General features: G+C 31.2%; 1 protein-coding gene across 1 annotated transcript; it reads left to right on the top strand.

Moving 5' to 3' along the window:
- The first annotated feature begins 14,950 nt into the window (after positions 1 to 14,950).
- GLC (HXXXD-type acyl-transferase family protein) lies at positions 14,951 to 20,413 on the top strand. The gene is made up of 3 exons (XM_039034770.2): positions 14,951 to 15,476; positions 18,968 to 19,467; positions 19,876 to 20,413. Exons 1-3 carry the CDS (start codon positions 15,009 to 15,011, stop codon positions 20,306 to 20,308), a joined length of 1,401 nt encoding a protein of 466 aa, XP_038890698.1. The 5' UTR covers positions 14,951 to 15,008; the 3' UTR covers positions 20,309 to 20,413.
- The last annotated feature ends 254 nt before the right edge of the window (positions 20,414 to 20,667 follow it).

The following is a 20,667-nucleotide window of genomic DNA, read 5'->3' as shown; positions in this document are numbered from 1 at the left end:
TTGTTGATACTGGAGACTTACATCTCACCTAAACGACCATAGGTGACACGACCTCAATCCTGAGTGTTTTGGAACTTCTGCCTTTGAGGGCGGTCCTTTGATTAGTATGGATGAGAGTGGCCAGATTGCCAACTCAACATGCCTACCTTTTTGAGGGCTTGTCTGATCTGGGAGCTGGAAACTCAATTCACAAGATGAAATTCACTTCTTTCCCAAAGCAGGGATAAGTAGAGAGATTTCTCCTTTAAGGGTTGATTCCGGGGTTTGAACATAGTGGCCACAACTCCTCTTTGGAAGAGAAGACTCAGTCATAGTAGGACTATGACTTATGTTCATTAGAGGGATCAATGGTACTTAAGGAGTTAGATGTAACTATAGAGGCATAATGGTTATTGGCCCAGCTGTACTCACGAGCGATCTGTGAAGGGTTGTCGCAATGCTCATTGGTTAAAATGGACACATAATATATCTATGGTAAGGAGAGTTCAACTGTCGGTCTTTAGTGGAGTGCCTATCAGTTAACGGATGGTGGATCCCATGACTAAAGAGTTTAGTCAGTTATTCATGTACCGTTGGTGCTTCGAGCTACAGGTCCATAAGGTTCCCTTGGTAGCTCAATGGATTCAATTGAGGATCAGTTCTTGGTGTTGATTTGAGATGTTCAAATTGACAAGAGGTAATTCGATTATATATGATATGATCAGTATGATGTATGAGATAGATCTAGTGGAGGATTAATGTAAATGAGATTTACATTAAGTACCATGGAATAGAAAAGAGCTATGGTTTATATGTTTCATGAGATGAAATATTAAAACTATAAGTTATAAATATAGTATGATAAGTCGGTTATCATTTATATTTATAATAATATTAATTATTGGATAATTAATTATTTTTCTCTAATAACCAATTAAGTGGGAGGTTATTGGTGCTTTCATGGTAACTGTGAGATAAAAGAAAATTGTTTTCCTAATTTTAGTAAGTTTTTTGTTAAAGTTAAATTTGAGATATTCTCTCTCGAGAAAAGAATCTCATACAAAGGTAAACGATCATGTAGTATTTTGTAAGCGACAAACACGGAACTAAGTGATGGGCTAAATGACCATTTAGCTTTTGCTAGACGATCGCTTAGCTTTTGCTAAAAGATTGGGCATCGACCTATACGATAGGTTTAGGCTTCTCCCACTTGTTCAATCATTTACACGATTGTTGTTTCCTTCTTCTTCTGCCTCAAACCAAGTCCACATAGAGCCCACCCTCTGGATTCTCACACCGAGAATACCAAGGTAGCCTTCTTGGTGGTGTCATACTCAACTCACGCCGTTGAGATTTTGTGGAGGTTATTCGTGTTGTTGGGGTGTTCGTGACCGAAGCGATCGCTAAGTTTGAGTGCGTGGTGTTCGTGCTATGTAGTGGTCTTGTTGTTCGAGTGGTCGTGATCAAGGAGCATGGAGACGAGTCTACCAACATGCATAGAGTTTCTCCTTTATTCTTTATTGTATCATGCTGTAATTTCTTTATTGATTGCATAACCATATGTTTTGTTTATGACTGTAATTTGTAATGTTCATATATGATTGTAATTTGGAATGATCTTTTTTGCTGCTCATGGAAATCCTCATGTTTGATTTCCTTCAATAAATTGGTTAGCAACCCAATTTTAGATGAAAGATCAAGGAGAGGTGTAGTATGCTCTTGGGATTCAAATAGTTTGAAACCGAAAGAACAAAATACTAGCTATGTCCCAAACATCTTATATAGAAAAGGTAGGTTTAAGATGCAGGATTCCAAAAGAGGTCTTTTACCTTTTAGGAATGGAATACATTTTTCAAAGGAACAATGTCCTAAGACACCTCAAGAAGTTGAGGATATGGGACGAGTTCCCTAGCATCAGTAGTCAGAAGTCTGATGTATGTAATGCTATGTACTCATCCAAACATATGGTTTGCAGTTGGGATTGTCAGTAAGTATCAATCCAATTCTGGTAATGCACATTGGACGGCCGCTAAGAATATCCTCAAGTATCTTAGGAGAATGAGGAACTATGTGCTCGTATATGGAAATAAGGATTTGATCTTTATAGGATATACTGACTCCGATTTTAGACTAATATAGACTCTAGGAGATCTACTTTAGGATCGATGTTCACTCTAAATAGAAGAGCAATAGTGTGGAGAAGTATTAAGTAGAGCTACATTGCAGACTCCACAATGGAAGCAGAATATTTGTTGCATGTGAAGCAGCCGAGGAAGCAGTATGGCTTAGGAAGTTTCTAACTGATCTGGAAGTTGTTCCAGACATGCATCTGCCAATCACTTTGTATTGCAATAACAGTGGGGAAGTAGCAAACTCCAAAAAACCTAGAAGCCATAAGCGCGGAAAACATATTGAGCGTAAATATCATCTTATTAGAGAGATCGTGCTAAGAGGAGACGTTATTGTGAAATAAATAGCGTCTGAGCACAATATTGCTGATCCGGTTACAAAGGCCCTCTCGACTAAGATTTTCGAGGGTCACCTGAAGAGTTTAGGACTACGGATAGAATGAATAGAACAGGTGGGAGAAATTGTGGGTATGGGATGCCCTAGTTTATTATATTTACATCTCTCTCGATACTCAACTTCGTTATAACCCACTAGGAGTTTTAGTCCAAGTGGGAGTTTGTTGGGTTGTATGTCCTAAAACTCGTAGTTTATACATAGTAAACATATATGAAGTTTATTCAGACAAATGTTGTTGAATGAAATTGAATTGATAACTCTAAATCCAATAAACTACGAACCTTTGGCTATTGTAATGAATACTTGGACTTTATGTGGAGACATAAACTGGATCAAGTTGGAGTAAAATAGCCTAAATAGTCTATAGTACTTGGATTAGGTTGGGTACCTATTTCTGGAGATACTATTGAATACGACCCATTTTATGATTGTTACAAATGTTGTAAAGTGTCATAAATGATGTGATTAGTTCATTCATGTAAAGACATGTGAGCGACGGTGTTTTACACGATGAGATTATGTAAGACTAACCATGAAATAATCACTGTTACGTATTAACACCGTTTACTGTTAATATTGATTAATTTCACTTCTTGATGACTTAGATAACTTGATCTGAATTTTGAGTTGTCTATGAACTCCTGTTTATTCGAGTTTGTCCCTTGATCTGCATAGGTGAGGGTAAGCTCAACAACACTGCTCAATTTGCCTCCCATTTCAGGGATAAGATCGAGTAGATAGCTGAGAACATAGAATTTACAAGATGGAATTCCCTCATACCCATTTTAAGGATAATAGAAAGGTTGTTCCCTTAAGAGTTAATCCCAGGTCTTAAACAAGGGGCCTCATCCTTTCGTTGGCCTAAGAGGGATTGGATTTAGTGATTAAGATCCTAAATCAATTGTTCATTAGAGGGACAATGGTACTTAAGGAGAAAAGATGTAACTCAGGGATATTTCGGTATTTGACCTAGCTGAAGTTACAAACGACCTTTGAAGGATCAACTTGTTGATGATGGTTATATCAAATGGACACATAATATATCTATAGTGAGGAAGTGTAACTACATGCTATAGTGGACAGTCCTGTTAGTTAACTAACGTTGATTAACTAGGTTAAAAAGTTTGGCCGGTTAATTGATGGAGCCCATGATCTATGTCCATCGGGTCTCCTTGCTAGCTTACTATGGACAAAATTTAAGAACTAGGTGAAGTGAGAATTTGAAATGTTCAAATTCGATCTTTAGGGAAAATTGTATTTTATATATAATTTATAATTATTTTTTGGAGAGTATGTCTAAAATTAAATGAGTATGTTATAAATAAAATATTAGCATGAGAGTATTTTAAAAATTGATTAATGTGATTAATCAAAGCTAGGTGTCAAAGGTAATTTAATATGTTTGTTTTTTTATTTAATTAAAATTGTTTTAATTAAATAATTTTTAAATATGAAAATAATATTTCATATTTTGTCAAAAATTTGTTTTATTATAAATTTTTAATAAAAAATTAGTTAGTGGGAAAATCCAGAAAAATTGAATTGTTGGATTTTCCTAATAAGTGGTTTTTGAAGTGGCTCTTCCAAAGTTTGATACCTAGAGATTTCATGCTAGTGGAGTTTAAGGTGGAAGACATGCAAGATAGGATTTTGCATGTATTTTATCTTTAAATAGTTTTATTTTTCAAATGTGGAAAAACCAATGCTTCCTTGAATATTGAATTTACCTCTTCCAAAAAATCTCCTTTATTCTCCTTTTTACTAGAGTGCAATTCCCTAACTTTTACCACCAAAACGGTCCCACAACCGTGTTCTTCGACCAGAAAATAGTGAGGATTTTCTGTTGGTGATATCAATCGAGTACGGAGAGGAAGATTACGGTGGATTCTACAAAGGTTGTATTTTCTAACCTTTTTTTTGCATGCTTATACTTAGTTTTAATATAATTAGAATGTTATTGATCTTTAATTCCGCTATGCATGTTGTCTTTATATTCCAACAGATACATGTCTCACCGACTCATATTTCCTCGACTTTAGTGCAAGTGGTGGATTGTTGGGGTGTATGTCCTAAAACCTCATAGTTTTATGTTAGTTGAATCAATGGTTGATTACTTTTATATTACTTATGCAATAATCCATTAACCTAAGATCCAAGGTTACCTAATGTAACTTAAACATGTATGTGGAGACATACAGGTGGATCATGTTTAAGTGATAACCTAAATGGTCTATAGTATATGGATAAGGTTGGGTGTCTTATTCTGGTGACACTACTGATACGACCCGCTTTGTAGTCGTTATAATTGTACTATAAATAATCTGATCCTGATCATTCTTGTGGAGATATGTGAGTAGGGGTATCTTATACAAAAGAGTTTGTATAAAGACTGGACCACAAAATGTTAAGTCTCTCTTTATAACTGATAACGGATAGAAATACACATTATTACAGCTCAAATAAGTAAAACAATGAGAGAATGCGACGGTAAAAATAAACAATATCATGTCCAAGAGCGCTAAACTGAAGAACTTGCAATCACATGCGCCCATCGCATAAAAGCAGTTAATTCATTTATTTTGTGCAAGAAAAATGCGTTGGCACAAGTAAAATTGCAATTCAAGGAATTAGGCGTCCACGTGCTTGAAAGATTGCGATCGCAAAGTCATGCGATCATTTGCGATCGTGAGAAGCTTCTTAAAAAGGTGACCGCATAAAGATTGCGCATCAAGGTGACAGCATAATAAATCATGATGGGACGGAAATTTGATGATGGTCGAATCCAAATTTAGTTGACAAGCCGTTAAAGCCACACTATAGCAAGTACACTCAACTTTCGGTGACCATTAATCGGTACATCAGAGCAGGAGATTTAATGACCGCCCATCATTACAATCATTAGAGAGAAAGGCTGCTTCACCTTGAGCTCTATAAATACTGAAGACCACCATTGTAATGAATATATCATATATACAAGTTAGAGAGCCGTTAGTCCGTTCACGTACATACTCATACTTAGATTTAGAGGACAGAGACGAGCTAGGAGATGAAGAAGCCGAGAGATCATTTTCGAACAGATCGAGAGATTATTAGAAAGCGCTATAAAGGGAGAGAGGGCCAACACTTGCGAAAGCAATAATATTCATCTGGACAGAGCTGGAGTGAAAAAGATAGTGTAAAAGGCCCTGGGAAGCAAGACATTGCTTACCGGGCTTCTTATCTCTAAATTCCATTTGTTATTTTGTATTCAACACTTTATTTATAGAAAATAGAAATCTCATTTCAATATATGTTCAATCTCTCCACACTCACTAGGAGACCTAGTGAGGCTTACCAGGAGTCCCTGTGTTCAACTCTGGACTTACCAAGAGACCCAGTGAGGCTTATACTTGGCTCTTATTAGGAAAACTTGCATGTTCACTGCATAACACATCACCGCAAACTCACACCATCATTGCATCACAATTCACAACGCATCAATAACATCGTTGCTAGAAGAGACTTACATTTCACCAGGATAACCATAGGTGACTTGACCTTAATCCTGAGTGAGTTGCAAACTCCTGCCTATGAGGGAGATCCTTTGATTTGTATGAGTGAGAGTGGCCAGTTTTGCCGACTCAATAAGCTTACCATTTTGAGGTAAAATGGTAATTTGTTCCAGCTGTACTTATAAGCAATTTTTGAAGGGTCAACACACTGTTGATTGATTATATCCAATGGACACAGAAATATATTTATAGTACAAAGAGTTCAGTTGTGGGTCTTTAGTAGAATGACCAACAATTAATGAATGTTGGTTAATTTGATTAAAAGAATTTAAGCAATTAATTTTGTATCATTGGAGCTTCAATCTATAAGTCCAAAAGGTCCTTTCATTAGCTCAATGAGGACTGATGCGAATCAAATTAATTTTGGTTTAATTTAAATTGTTTAAATTAATTAAAGGGGATTAATTGTATAAGATATAGTTAAGTAATGTATATAGATTCATTATATAATATGATGTATGTTGATACATTATATGATTTTATGAGAGAAATAAATATTTGAATACGATTCAAATATTAATCATATGAATATGATTCATATGTTAAAATTTAATGTGAACACGATTCATGTTAAATTTATATATTTTTATGAGAAACATAAATATTTAAATATGATTCAAATATTAATTATGTATATGATTCATATAGAAACTTAATTAATATGAATATGATTCATGTTAAATTTATAGTGAGAGGGGTTGTTATTTGAATGTGATTCATATATTAAATTATATGAATGTGATTTATATAAAAACTATAGGTTATATTATATGTGATATAACATAAAGTTTAATATTTATATATATTAAGTTCGTTAATATATATATATTTATTATATTTATTATTATTATTATTATTCAAAATTCAAATGATTTGAATTTGATTTTTGAAACTAAAGGGGAGGGAGTTATAACTCCCTCAACCTTTCAACTCCTAATATCACGTAAAAGAAAGGAGAGAGAAAAATAGGTTCCCTAATCTTCATCTCCTTCCTCCCTCTCCTTCTCTCTGGTTTTTGCAGAAATTTTTTCTCAAAAAAATCTCTCATACTCCTCCGTAAGCCGAGATTGAGTACAAACCCACAACTCTACACAATTCTCGTCCCTGAGAATAACGGGAAGATCTGATGGTGGTATTTAGTTGTGGTGTTCGTGAGAAAACTACGCGAATTGGAGAGGAAATTGGTCTCCAAGGGTATGCGATTCCCTTTATATCTTTCTTCTCTATTTGATTCACATAATAGATAGCATGCTTAAGTTAGTATTGTTTATCGTTTTCGTCTCTTTGTATTTTTTTGTTCTGTAAAACGAAGTTTAGAGGCCAATGCATTCAATTGCTTTTGCTACAGGGAATTCCAATATGTTCATGTCCCATATATATGTTTGCATTTATTGGACATAAATGCATAGCCTGACCCCGGTACTGGAGTGACTTACTGAGTTTTATATTCAATCTTTCTTATGTTATGTTTTTAGGTAAGGACAAAGATAAGTTGGCGAATGACAGGAGGAATCCGCGAGTTGTGTCATTGGGACTTGTTTTCAATGCTTCCACTTAGATCTCATGTTTTTCCTATTATTTAACATTTTGGAATTAGATCTTGATGTTGGATAGAAATTCTATTTTTTTTATGAACATTTTTAGGGGACCTCGAGAAAAAAATTTCGTTTGTTTAAAATTTCTCGTTTTAATCAGTTCCAATGTTGTCAGATTTATTTTTAATTAAATTTATGCCCTATGGTTGTGTTTGTTATTCTTTTTATTTTTTTTTAAAATTTGCATTCATGGGCTAATGACCCTAGTAGAGTCTATGAGAAGTTAGGTTGTTACAATAGAGGGGTTAAGTTATACGCGATCAAATTGCATCAGCAATTTACCCTTATCAACCTTAGTACCATGAAATAAATTCAACTCCTATTCAACTCTCTTAGAAAATCATCTTTAGAAGACTAAGCAATTAAACACGTATGCTTGTTGCTAATTTAAAACTTAGATGATGAAGTATGCAATTCTCATGATTCTTTAGGCATTACACTATTTCTAGAGGTTAAATGAAATCCTATTCTAGCCTTTTCTCTTATATTGCTTTTACGACAAACTGTATATCATCTAATTCTTTCGATATTAGACTTAACATGAAATGCTAACCTAGGTGATACACAAAAGCGCACGTGTCGAATAGTAATATTCTTTTGATATTAGTTTAGGAAATCGATTTGATATACTTTTAGCCATTCTAAGATTGTTCTAATTGTATCTAGAGGACCAAATGGTGATAAAAACCTGATCTAATCTAACTTATAGAAGCAAATAAACGATAACAAGTGATGCACATCTAGACATAAATATGTTGTAGGGTAATGACTTTGTTAATGGATTAACTAAATTAATTGTTTAACTCTTAGATTGATTAATTCCAATTATAGACCTAGAAGTCTAGTATCTATGTATCCTCTTTCAAGCTCATTCCTTTCTAATACCTAATTACCAATATTATCATTCAATTAATTAATTAGATGCAACATTAAGACCCTTCCCCATTAATCTCTATTAATCTCTCATCACTTTCGTGCATACTTGATTAATAGTCTAACATGCTATATCTAACCTAAGGCCCAATGGCCAATCGTTCAAAAGAATTAATTAGATTAAACAAGCTAGAATGGTCTAAGCATCAATCAAACTAAAAAACAATCAAACTAGTTTGCTACAATTGGCACCTAACCATAAACCTTAAGAACTATGATTTAGGATACCATACAGACATAGATAATCCACATCGCATTCAAATACAAAAAGTCAAAGACTAAGGAGAAAGAGAAGCAAGCTAGGCCCTTGACTATCGTTATTAAATTTGAGATCATTCTCCAACGATTTCCTCGTTCATCGATTTCTTTGAAGCTCTACGTTATCACTTATGCTAAAAAATCAGCTAATGATTGTCCCTGTGGAATCCCTAATCGAACTCTAATCAACCTCTCATCCAATCTCTCCTTTAAAAGATGGTCAAAGACAAATATTTATAGAAATTGATGCAGCATCACAATGCTATCTATCGGGTAATAGTGTTGCATGGTGCCATCCACACACTTTATAGTCCCTTTTTCACATTTTTTTTTGCCCTTAATCAAACTTTGACTTTCCTTGGGGGTATTTTTTTCATTTTACACTTTGATTACGGTTCTAGACCAAAATCTTGGTTCCTACAATAGACAAATAACACATCATTACATTTATGCAGTAAAACTAACCAAATTTTAAGTTTAATGAAGCACTTTTTATGTGCTTCTTAGTAGGAAAGTTGGGTTTTTGCTCCAATGTGACTGCATTGCTCGATAGGAAAATTCTAATTCGGCCACATTGTTCCCTATATTGGGTCAAACAAGGTTTTCGCAACTAGAACAAAATTTGCTGATTTTCAATTCTAGAACTATTACTCCACCCAAAAACTGCATAGTCAAGAGTATATTATTAATTTTAGCAACTAACCACCCTTTTGATATCTATTTAAGCGTCGAAAGTCATATTTTTTAGAGAGCTAAACCTTGTGACGAAATCTATACCTAAAATTGAGAAGGAGACTTCCACCACTTCAAGAACAAAAGTTCTTATGAAGTTAGGGTACATAGGTCAAACCTCACCTCTGAGAGAGTGCTGTAAGTGAGATTCGCCTTGAGAAAGACTAAATCAAGTTAAGAGAGAATCCTAAAAGTGTAGAAATTATCCTAATTGATCCCTAAATGCTCTTTTTTGCTCCACAATTCACCTAAGACATCATAGAGCCCTCTCAAACTTGAATACTTAGAATTGAGCATATTTAAACATTAAATTCCATAGAACTAATAAGATTTAGGTTGAGAAATATAACTTTTCTCCGTGTTATTAGGGTGACATAAAGGCAATGGAGATGTAACATGATTTAAATTTCCTTGGTACACTCAACATGTAAAGGCTAATTTTAATTGATTTAAGGGGTTTAGAGTGCCACCTCTCTATACTTTATCCTCAATGCTAATTGCCTAACATTCCATGGGGGTGAAGGTTAGGGACATATACTCAAAGATACATTATATGGACCCTTACGTCTACTTAGTTATAGGTGTATCACATTCTACAGGGTTAGAGATGAGAGTGTATACTTACATATACTTTATATGGTATCTTTAAATATACCTAATTATAGGGGCTCAACTAAATAGTTTTACAATTTCTTTATCAAATTCATTGAAAATAATTCGGGTATATATTAGTTTACTTTGTGTATTTTGATTGCTCATATACCATGTAAACAATTTTATTTACAACATCTTTTCTTCTAGGACTTACACTGAATAAGAGGTTGATATGAAAAATAGGTTAAATACTTTTGAGGGTCTAACAATTAAGAGTTTTATATTCTAGGACGTTAATCAAAGTAGTTACATCAAATTTTAAAGTTTGAATGCAACTCATCATTATTTTGGTATTGTTGTTTTTAATAGGAGGTTGGAGTCGGCTACACTTCTCCATGTTTTTACTATTAGTTTTTGACAATATGCATCTCATAAGTTTCTTGTATATACTAAAAGACTCCTACATTTAGGCAATCATTGTGTTATTATTTAACCTGTATTTATGCGTATATATAGTGACCATGTGATAAGTTTTGGTTATGTAAGTTCGGTTCCAAAAGATAATTAAATAATTATGTAGTCATATTTTAACAATTGGGGTAGTTGGGAAAGAATTAACAATTATCGTATTTTTATTTACGTTTGGCCTCCACAACTTATTTATTTTTGTCTACTTTTTTATTTATTTAAATATAATTTAATTTGGTCCTATACTTTGAAGTTTGTTCAATTTTAGTTTCTGTATTTTTAATTTTCTAGTTTTAGCTTTTGTACTTTCAATAGATCTTAAACTTAGTCTCATTGTTAGTTCATTATTATTTTTCTAAAATCTTTTTGACATCTTTTAGTAGGTGTTTGATAAATGGGTATGAGTTGTTGGGTTGGGTGAGTATTTATTATCCATGTTTGTTAAGCTCATAAAGAAAATCTATGGGTTATTAAAACCCTTTTTTACCCACTCAAAACTCTCCTTTTTTACCCACTCAAAACTCCCCTCTTTTATCCACTCAAAACTAACCCTAAAAATTAATATATTTTCACTTATTTCTCTCTTCCCTCATCTTTGCCATTTGGATCCATATCTGATTTTTTTTTTTGTTTATCGTCAAACCTTTGGATTCTATTTTCATTTCTTTCTATGGCCTGTCATTTCTTTGGATTCTACATCACATTCTCACCATCATAATCAAGTGAAAGATAATTATCCTATGTACAATTTCAATTCCAAATATACTATCTATATTATATAAAAATAAACTGTATGATATGTGAAATAATAAAGTTAAGTTAGCAAGATTCAATATATGTACATACAATATACCAATTAGTAATTGGATAATTACCTTCAATATATATATATACATTCAATATATACATACAATATACAATATACCAATTAATTGAGCAGTAATATGAAATATATTTTGTTTATATGTTTTACTGATTGAAGAGAATTATAATTATTACAGTTTTTTAAAAGAATATATGAAAAATAATCTATTATGTTCTACAAATTGAGAAAAAAAATTGAGATTGTCCAGTTTATGTCATAAATGATTTGAGAAAATACGTGTAAATTTGAAAATTAATCAACAATAGCAAAACATAAAACTAAAAAATAAAAGAATGAAATAAAAAACAAACAGAAAAAAATAGAACCAATCTCATTCACAAAAAACTACATCAGATCCCCAACTCAACTCAACTCAGCACAACAAACACAAACAATAATTATCAACTCAACTCAACTCTGCAAACAAACACGGACAATTTAACTCTCTAGATAATTTAACTCTCCAGATAATAATTACCAACTCAACTCAACTCAACTCTCTACTTTTATCACGCACCAAACACACCCTTAGTATTTTTATTACAATTTTAGAAAACATGATTTAATTATATAAGGGATTAAATTTAAGATTGATTGAAAATACATGTACTAAAATTAGACAAGTGTAATAACATAACTAAATTTAAACAAATTATAAGGTATATATAGGAAAAAAATGATATTTTAACCATTTTTTTTTATATCTCGTCCTTATTTATAGTCATTGAGGTAGTTGTAAACAAAATTCAGGATCTTGGTTGAGGGTACTTTCGTTATAATCAAACTATTAAATTCTACTAAAATATACATTTAATCATTTTAAATTGAAAACATTGTTTAAGTCATTTTTCTAACACTACTATTTAAATATAGCCATTTCTCTTTGTTGACAACCCTAATTAAAAACCCATATTAATCTTCATAAAAGAATCCCTAGCTAGTTTATTATTGTTCACATACATATTGGAGTTGTATGAATATATTTAGCAACATAAAACTCATCGAAAAAATAGTGTATACATACAAAGAATCTTCCTTGATATTTAGGGTTTCCTATATCCAAACAATGTTGAATAATGCGTCCAAAATGAGTTCATTCCACATGCATTAATTTGAGAATTCTTCAAGAGATTTTCAGTGAAAAATCTAAAATTATATATATATATATATATATATTATTTTTTTAAATACCACAATCGTAAAGATTTTAAAACAATATATAGGTCTAACTTTGTAGATAACTAAATCTATGGACAGACAAAGAGATGGAACTCAAAAATGGAGGATGGCACTGACAGGGGATGAACCCAACTACATCTGTCATCTTATCTCCATTACCTTCACCTACCTTGTCAGTCACCTTATTAATGACACTCCCAACTACAAAGCCGGTGACGTGTTTGTTGTATTATCATAAAATTCATTCATTGAAATTGATAGCCATCTTAGAACAAAATATTAGTTTTCTTACCTTTGAATTTTCAACCTTGCTTCTACTTCAATCTTCAAAATAATTAACTTATTATAGTAAATTCGGATGGATACCATATTTGATAATTATTTGATTTTTTTTACTTTTTGTTTTTGAAAATTAAGCGTTCAAAATTTCCCTTTCACGTATAAATTTTTCTTTTCTTTTCTTTTTTCTTTTTTAAATTTTGTTATCTACTTCTAAAAAGTTTTCCAAAGTCTACAAGTTTTGGAAACTATAAAAAGTAGTAATAAACCTTATTATTGTTTTTGGAATTAGAAATGGTAAGAAAAAAACATATATTTCAAAATATACAACTAAAATTGAAGAAGTAATCAAATGGAGTAATTTTTTTATTTTTTATTTTTGTCTCTCACATTAATTTGGTCAAAATTTAATGTCTGCACCACCAAACGGTTAAGTTTTTCCACAAGCAATTCATCGTAATTTTTTTTGGACAAAATGCAATTTTTTTTATTTTTTTTTAAATATGTTGATAATTACAATTGTACCATTGAACTTTTAATTATAAAAACTGAGCTTCAAACTTATATAAGTGTTAAAATTTAATACTCAAACTTAAAATAATTATAAAAATTAGACATCCAAATGATGAAACTTATTTGAGGATTCAACTTTTATCAATAAGAGACCCAATTTCCACAACTATTATAAGTTAAATAGTAAAGTAAATGTGTATCTTGTAAATGGTTAAACTAAGGCAACTATTAGCCATAGAAACGAAAAATGTTTTAAAACATAAAAATATATCCTTTTAAAATATACAAAGACGAGGATGGGATACAAGTAGAAAAATTTCAAAGTTTAATGACTAAATATAGACGGCAAATCAAGCATGGTTCAATGCATAAAATACACTAATTAAACTAATATCATTTTAAAGACTGATAGTTCAGTTGAGGTCGCAAAATGGATAAATAGATGGATATATTGACACGTAAGAAATGAGTTGATATAAATAAGTAATGATGGAAATGAAAACTCATTTGAGGATTTGGGAGGTGGGACTTTTGCTTTGTTCACGTGGATTTTGGTTTAACTCGTAGCTGGCTAATACGGATCATGGTAAGGACTTTTGCTTTGTTTTAATGTTCAAAGATGGTGTGTTTGGTGAGCTTTAATTCGTCGCCAAAGCAGTTTTTGTTTGAAAATCACTTTGGGGAACAAAAATGGCCTAAAAATGTCCAATTTTGTGAGGTATATATAGATAGGCCTAAATTAATACAATAGAACAAATTCACCAAGAGTATTTGCTATTTAATGGGAATTAAAAATGGATATATAGTTTATATCATGATCAATAAATGTGGTTCATATTGAGTTGTATAGAAAAATGACATATTTTCAAATCTACTAATGACATTGTAATATGGTACATTTATTGATTATGATATATAAACTATATACGATTCAACAACTTTTATTTTTTTGTTTACCCACCACATTTTTTTTGTATGTTCACCTCTTGATTGCATTAAAATTAAAAACGTATACGAAGGATCAAATAAATTTTCTTACCATAAATGATAATAGAATGAGAAGATTAATAGTTCATGTGTTAGATCTCGTGAATCAAATTAATATTTAAAAACCAAAACTTAAGCTAGACCCAATTATAGATGTTAAAGTACGTAGAACAAAAGAAAGCCCTAAAAAATTGAAATGAATAACAGACTTCCATGTGACATCCTCTAATTTTTACGTCAAAAAATAGTGCATTCCAGGTTGCACATAAACTTTGTGGATCTCACTAAATTTGCCAATCATAATAAATTTACTTCGTGATAAATTCTTTTTACTTTTTTTCCGAAATACATTTAATTCTTTTTTGTATGTGATGGGAGTAAAATGCATAAAGGTATAAGTGCATCTTAGACTGCATTTAAATATTACTTTTTTACACCCGCCCATCCAACATAGATGACACAAGATATTGGCTATATATAAGAACCCAACAAGACAGATCACACACAAAGGGAAATTGTCACTAGAAATCAAACAAACAAGAGATAAAAATGGGAAGCTTCAACCAAGAGGCTGCACCTCTTCTTCCACAAGACTTGAAAGTAAGCATCAAAGAGTGTAGTGTAGTATTTCCATCCCAATTAGAAGCCCAAAAAGAGTCAACATTATTCTTGACAAACATAGACCAAGTCCTCGACTTCAATGTTGAAACAGTCCATTTCTTTGCACCCCACGCCAAATTTCCACCTCATGTTGTCATTGAGAAAATCAAAAGCACTTTTTCAAATCTCTTAGTGCCCTATCACTTCTTGGCTGGAAGACTGAAAGTTAACCGTGAAAATGGGCGATTTGAGATTGATTGCAATGGGGTTGGGGCTGGCTTTGTGGTGGCCTCAAGTGATTACTCTTTGGATGAGATTGGAGATATGGTTTACCCTAATCCTGCCTTTCACCACCTTGTTACTAAGTCTTTGGATGCCCTTTTCAAGCCTGATGACCAACCACTTGTCATTCTTCAGGTACTTCTTTTTGTCTCTCTCCTCTTTTGCTCGTGTTCGTATTTATATTCGTGTTCATATTCTCTATTGCTTTTCGATTGATTAACTTAGATGGATCTCGATTAATTTCGTAGAATTATGATCTTTGATTAATTCTTGAATGTTCTTTTGTTGAAACTTTAGTACTCATATGTGTTATTCTTTGGTTGATTTATTTTACTTCTTTTCGCCTCTCTCCTCTTTTGCTTGTATTCATATTCATGTTCGTGTTCATGTTTGTGTTCATGTTCTTTATTGATTTTCGATTGATTAACTTAGATGAGTCTCGACTAATTTCATAGAATTATGATCTTGGATTAATTCTTGAATGCTCTTTTATTGAAACTTTGTTCAAATTTTAGTACTTATATGTGTTATTCCTCGATTGACTCATTTTACATCATCATCATTTGATTCTATAACAATTTGGTTGAAAATATGTATTATTAGTTTACATAGCATGCCATTATGAGGTTTAATTTAAACACATACTCTTTTATTGTTCCTTTGCTTGAATTTATATATTATCACTTGTCCCATAATAATAATAATAATAATAATAATAATAATAATAATAATAATAATAATAATAATAATAATAATAATAATAATAATAATAATAATAATAATAATAATAGTCTTACATTATATATTTTTTAAGAAAGCATAAATTCTAGTTTGAAAATCATATCTTTACTCCTAAGTTAACTAAAACCACTTTTGAATAAAATGTTAATAAATAAATTCGAACTATTTTACTAACGCTAGCAAAAAATAAAGGGCGAAGTTTGTCTATGACTTTCCTTTTTATTACTATTATATTATTTTTTTTAGTACATAATAAGGTGGAGGGATTTGAACCACGGGTCTCTCTTGGCCGTTAACTCATCTATATGTCAGTTGAGTTAATAAACTCAATATTTTCTTATAATGATAATGAAATATATTTAGTAAATGATGAAAATGCATAATTTTTCTCGATTGAGAAATATATGTATATTTTCCTAGACAAAATAATTAGAGAAAATATCAATTTATATCCATAAGTTTTGGATGTTGTATCAATTTAAACTTTGAATCACTAATTATATGAATTTATAAATCCTAAACGTTCAAAAGTATACCGATTTACACCTTTTATTATGTTCTATTTAGATAAATATCGTGTGAGACTTATACTTTTATCAATTAAACCCTTAAAACTTTCTTGAGCCAATCAATTTACTCTCAATAAAGATTTCCTTTTGAAAATTGTCAATGCATCCATTTTAATAGTCCGTTTTTATTAATTTGACACTTGAAGAAATCTATACACGTGTGTAAGAATTGAATGCATAGGTGATATCAAATGTGTAATCTTAATCAACAGTCAAAAATGATTCATTTACAAAAATTTAGAAGTTTAATTTGGAATAATTATATGTTTCCATGATATTTTTGGAACTAAGTCTAAAGGAGGGTGTTAATTGTTACACTTACAAAGGTTTATAATTTAAACTCATATAATTAATCTATGGTTTAAATTGATACATCTTAAAATTTAAGGATGTAAATTGATATCTTCTCTAATAATATTCCTTAGACTTTATTTGATAACCTATTCGGTTTTAAAAATGGGTAGTTTTCACACATGAAGGAAAATGAGCCAACTTGTTTACAAATATAACAAATTTCACTATTTATCACTTATAGACTGCGATAGACATCTATCACTACCAGTGATTTATTACTGATAGACATTAACATTTTACTTTATTTTGAATATATTTTCAACAGTTTTGCCATTGAAAACAGTCCCCCTTTAAAAATTGTATTTGTTATTTAACCGTTTCTTTAAAATACATTTCATCTTGTCTAAAGATACATTTGAATATGAAACCAAATTGGAAACAAAAAAAAGATAAACATGTTCTTAAAATCTATTTTGTTTTTGCTTTTTTGTTTCTCGACATATTATTCATGATTGTTTTAACACAATTTTTGTTTTCAATCTTTAAAAAAACACATTTGAATTTAAAGCCAAATTTTGAAAATAATTTTTAATTTTAAAAATTTGGCTTGATTTTGAAAATATTTTAAAAAGTATGTAATAACGCTACAAGACTGAAGTAGTCAGAAGCGATTGTAAATTTAATGCGACTCGATCATCCTCTGAATATCGCTTGAATGCAATCTCTCTTTATAAACCATAGAAAGACATTCAATTAAACATATATTTCAGTTTATATCCAAATATGTTAGTGATGTATTTAACACCAAATTGAAAGTTGAAAAACCACTACACATTTTTAAAATTTAGGTATCAATTAGATATAAAATTAAAAGATCATAGATGTTTCACACACTTTTTAAAGTTTAGAGATTATAGATTCAAATACGAAAGTTTTAGATTTATAAATGTAATTTAAATATATCTAATAACTAAAAAATAATCAAAAAGCTCTTTGTAAAAAAAATAAAAAATTACATTTCTTAATTCTTATGTCCTCGAGATTAAAAATAGAGGAAAAAATAATTAAAATGTCCATAATTTAATTACCTAAAGTGTCGACCATCAATAATATAAGCATGAGGTTCAAATCTCTCACAACATACAAATCGCTTTCCAATTAAATGGGATAATTTTACCCCATCAAATCCATAAAATATAAAACACACGTCATTATTATAATAGATATTAAAAGTTAATAATATACTTTGAATTATTCATACAAAATTATATACTTGTTGTACCTATCCATGTACAATAAATTTTCTTTTATGATGTCACCAATATTATAATTTCCTTTTTTGTTAGTGTAATAAATTCATGTTTTAAATAAAGTTCCGTCCAAAAGAAGGATGAAAAAAAAAAAAAAATGATAAAAGGAAATAAATAAATGGCAGCAACCCTAAACGGCTCCCATGGAGATCACCTTCATTTATTAATTCTCAAGTTTTTCATTACTACCAACCACAACTTTTCCTTTGCTTCTCTTCATTTAATAACTCTTCTTAAATGCTTCCATGTAAAATTTTAGAAAAATACTCTGACCTTTGTGTAGTTCATTCAAATATCTAATTTCAAATTTTTACGTGATAATTTTTTTTTCTTTTGTGATTGAAGAGGATGTATGAAGATGTAGATGTTGTCTGAACTGCATCTAAGTGTTACTCTAAATTCTATTTTTCTAAGAGAATTAAGGAAAAATTTCATATATTTATTCTTAAATTAAATTTCATCAAATAGAATTCTAGATTTAGTTGAAAGTTATAATTTTTAGCATCTATTTAATTTTCACTTATTTTAAACGAATAAAGAAACTTTAAATTTCATAAATGCGACTATTTATGAGATTTTATCAAATCATTAATACTAAATTCTAACTTTTGAAATCATATTATAGGAACCAAATTTATAATTTAATCTTGGTTTAGTATTACTATAATTAAGATTATTTTTTATATCTGATATTATTATATCAAATTTATAGGTTACTTTATTCAAATGTGGTGGCTTCGCAATGGGCTTTTCAACGAACCACTGCACACTTGACGGCCTGAGCTTCAAGCTGTTCTTAGACAACTTTGCCGCTCTTGCTGATAACAAGCCCCTGGCTGTGACTCCTTGCCATGACAGACACCTCCTGGCCGCGCGATCACCGCCACGTGTCACTTTTCCACATCATGAACTCCTCAAGCTTGACAGTCCATTGCCCTCTCCGGACTCATCAAACGCCTCAGTCTTTGAAGCCACCCCACAAGATCTTGACTTCAAGATCTTCAAGCTGACTGCCACAGACATTGCCACCCTTAAACAAAAGGCACAACCTATCACCACCGGCGGCAGTGACGACGGCCATGGTGGCAAGAAGTTTCGCATCACTGGATTTAACGTTGTCACAGCACTTGTCTGGCGGTGCAAGGCACTGTCGTTGGATGCCGAAGACAACCATGAAAGACCATCCACGTTGCTGTACGCCGTGGATATAAGGTTGTTAAATCACCCCCTTAACTTAAAAACATAAGTATTGTGTTTAATAAATCTTATATAGGTCTTTAACTTTCAAAACGTCTTATAAGTCTTTAAGATATTAGATATTTTTTAAAAAATTGTCGATTTATTCGACACAAAATTAAACATTTAAGAATCTATTAACCAAGTGTACGCAAAACTCTGAAAGATTAGGGTCCGAGTCTTGTAATCTAATATTTAAATTTTTATTATAATTTAAAAATATTCTGAACTTAAAATAAAAGATAAACCTCAACAAACATCAACATTAATTAGAGAGAAAAACGGTCATACACATGAGCAAAATGTTAAATCATCACTAATTAAGTCAAAGAACTTGACATGTTACCATAAATTTAATCTCTTCATTATATTTTCAACATAAAGATCAAGAATGGACCCACCATTGCCAACGTCGTATTGCGGGAACGCGGTGTTGACAGTATACGCCACTGCAAAATGCAAGGAGCTGGAAGACGGGCCATTTTCGAGGGTGGTGGAGATGGTGTCGGAGGCAGCGGCGAGGATGACGGACGAGTACGCAAGATCGGCCATAGACTGGGGAGAGCTTTACAAGGGGTTTCCAAATGGGGAGTTCTTAGTATCTTCATGGTGGAGATTAGGGTTTGCAGAGGTTGAATATCCATGGGGAAAACCAAGGTATAGTTGTCCTGTGGTGTGTCACAGAAAGGACATCATTTTGCTATTTCCAGACATGAATGAAAGTGGAAAAACCAATAATGGAGTGAATGTTTTGGTGGCTCTTCCTAAGAAGCAGATGGAGAAGTTTCATACTCTCTTCAAGGAGTTTATGGCTTAATGTATAATACCCTATATTATAAAGTGTTTATGTATGATTACTACTGGAAAATGATTATGTACTTAAAAGTTGATATATTATATGGGGGTTTTCAAATTTAGACAATACGTTTTTCATTCATCAACTATTTATACATTAATGATAGACTTTGAAATAAATTTTTAATGACTACAAATATATTATTGATATACCAATATTATAATTTGAATGTGTGCTGATAAACTACTAATAAACTAATGTAATACTTTGTTTGAAAACGAAGGTTTATATATTAAAAATACACTAATTATGTTCTTAAAAATGTATTATACATTAGTATTGATATACAATTGAAATATCAATGAAATATTTAAATATAT

Source organism: Benincasa hispida, chromosome 6, assembly GCF_027475165.1.
Source record: "Benincasa hispida cultivar pf3 chromosome 6, pf3_genome.v1.1, whole genome shotgun sequence".
NCBI classification, from domain to species: Eukaryota; Viridiplantae; Streptophyta; class Magnoliopsida; order Cucurbitales; family Cucurbitaceae; genus Benincasa; species Benincasa hispida.
Note: the sequence above shows the minus strand (reverse complement) of the source record. Positions and strands in the feature narration are given on the sequence as shown.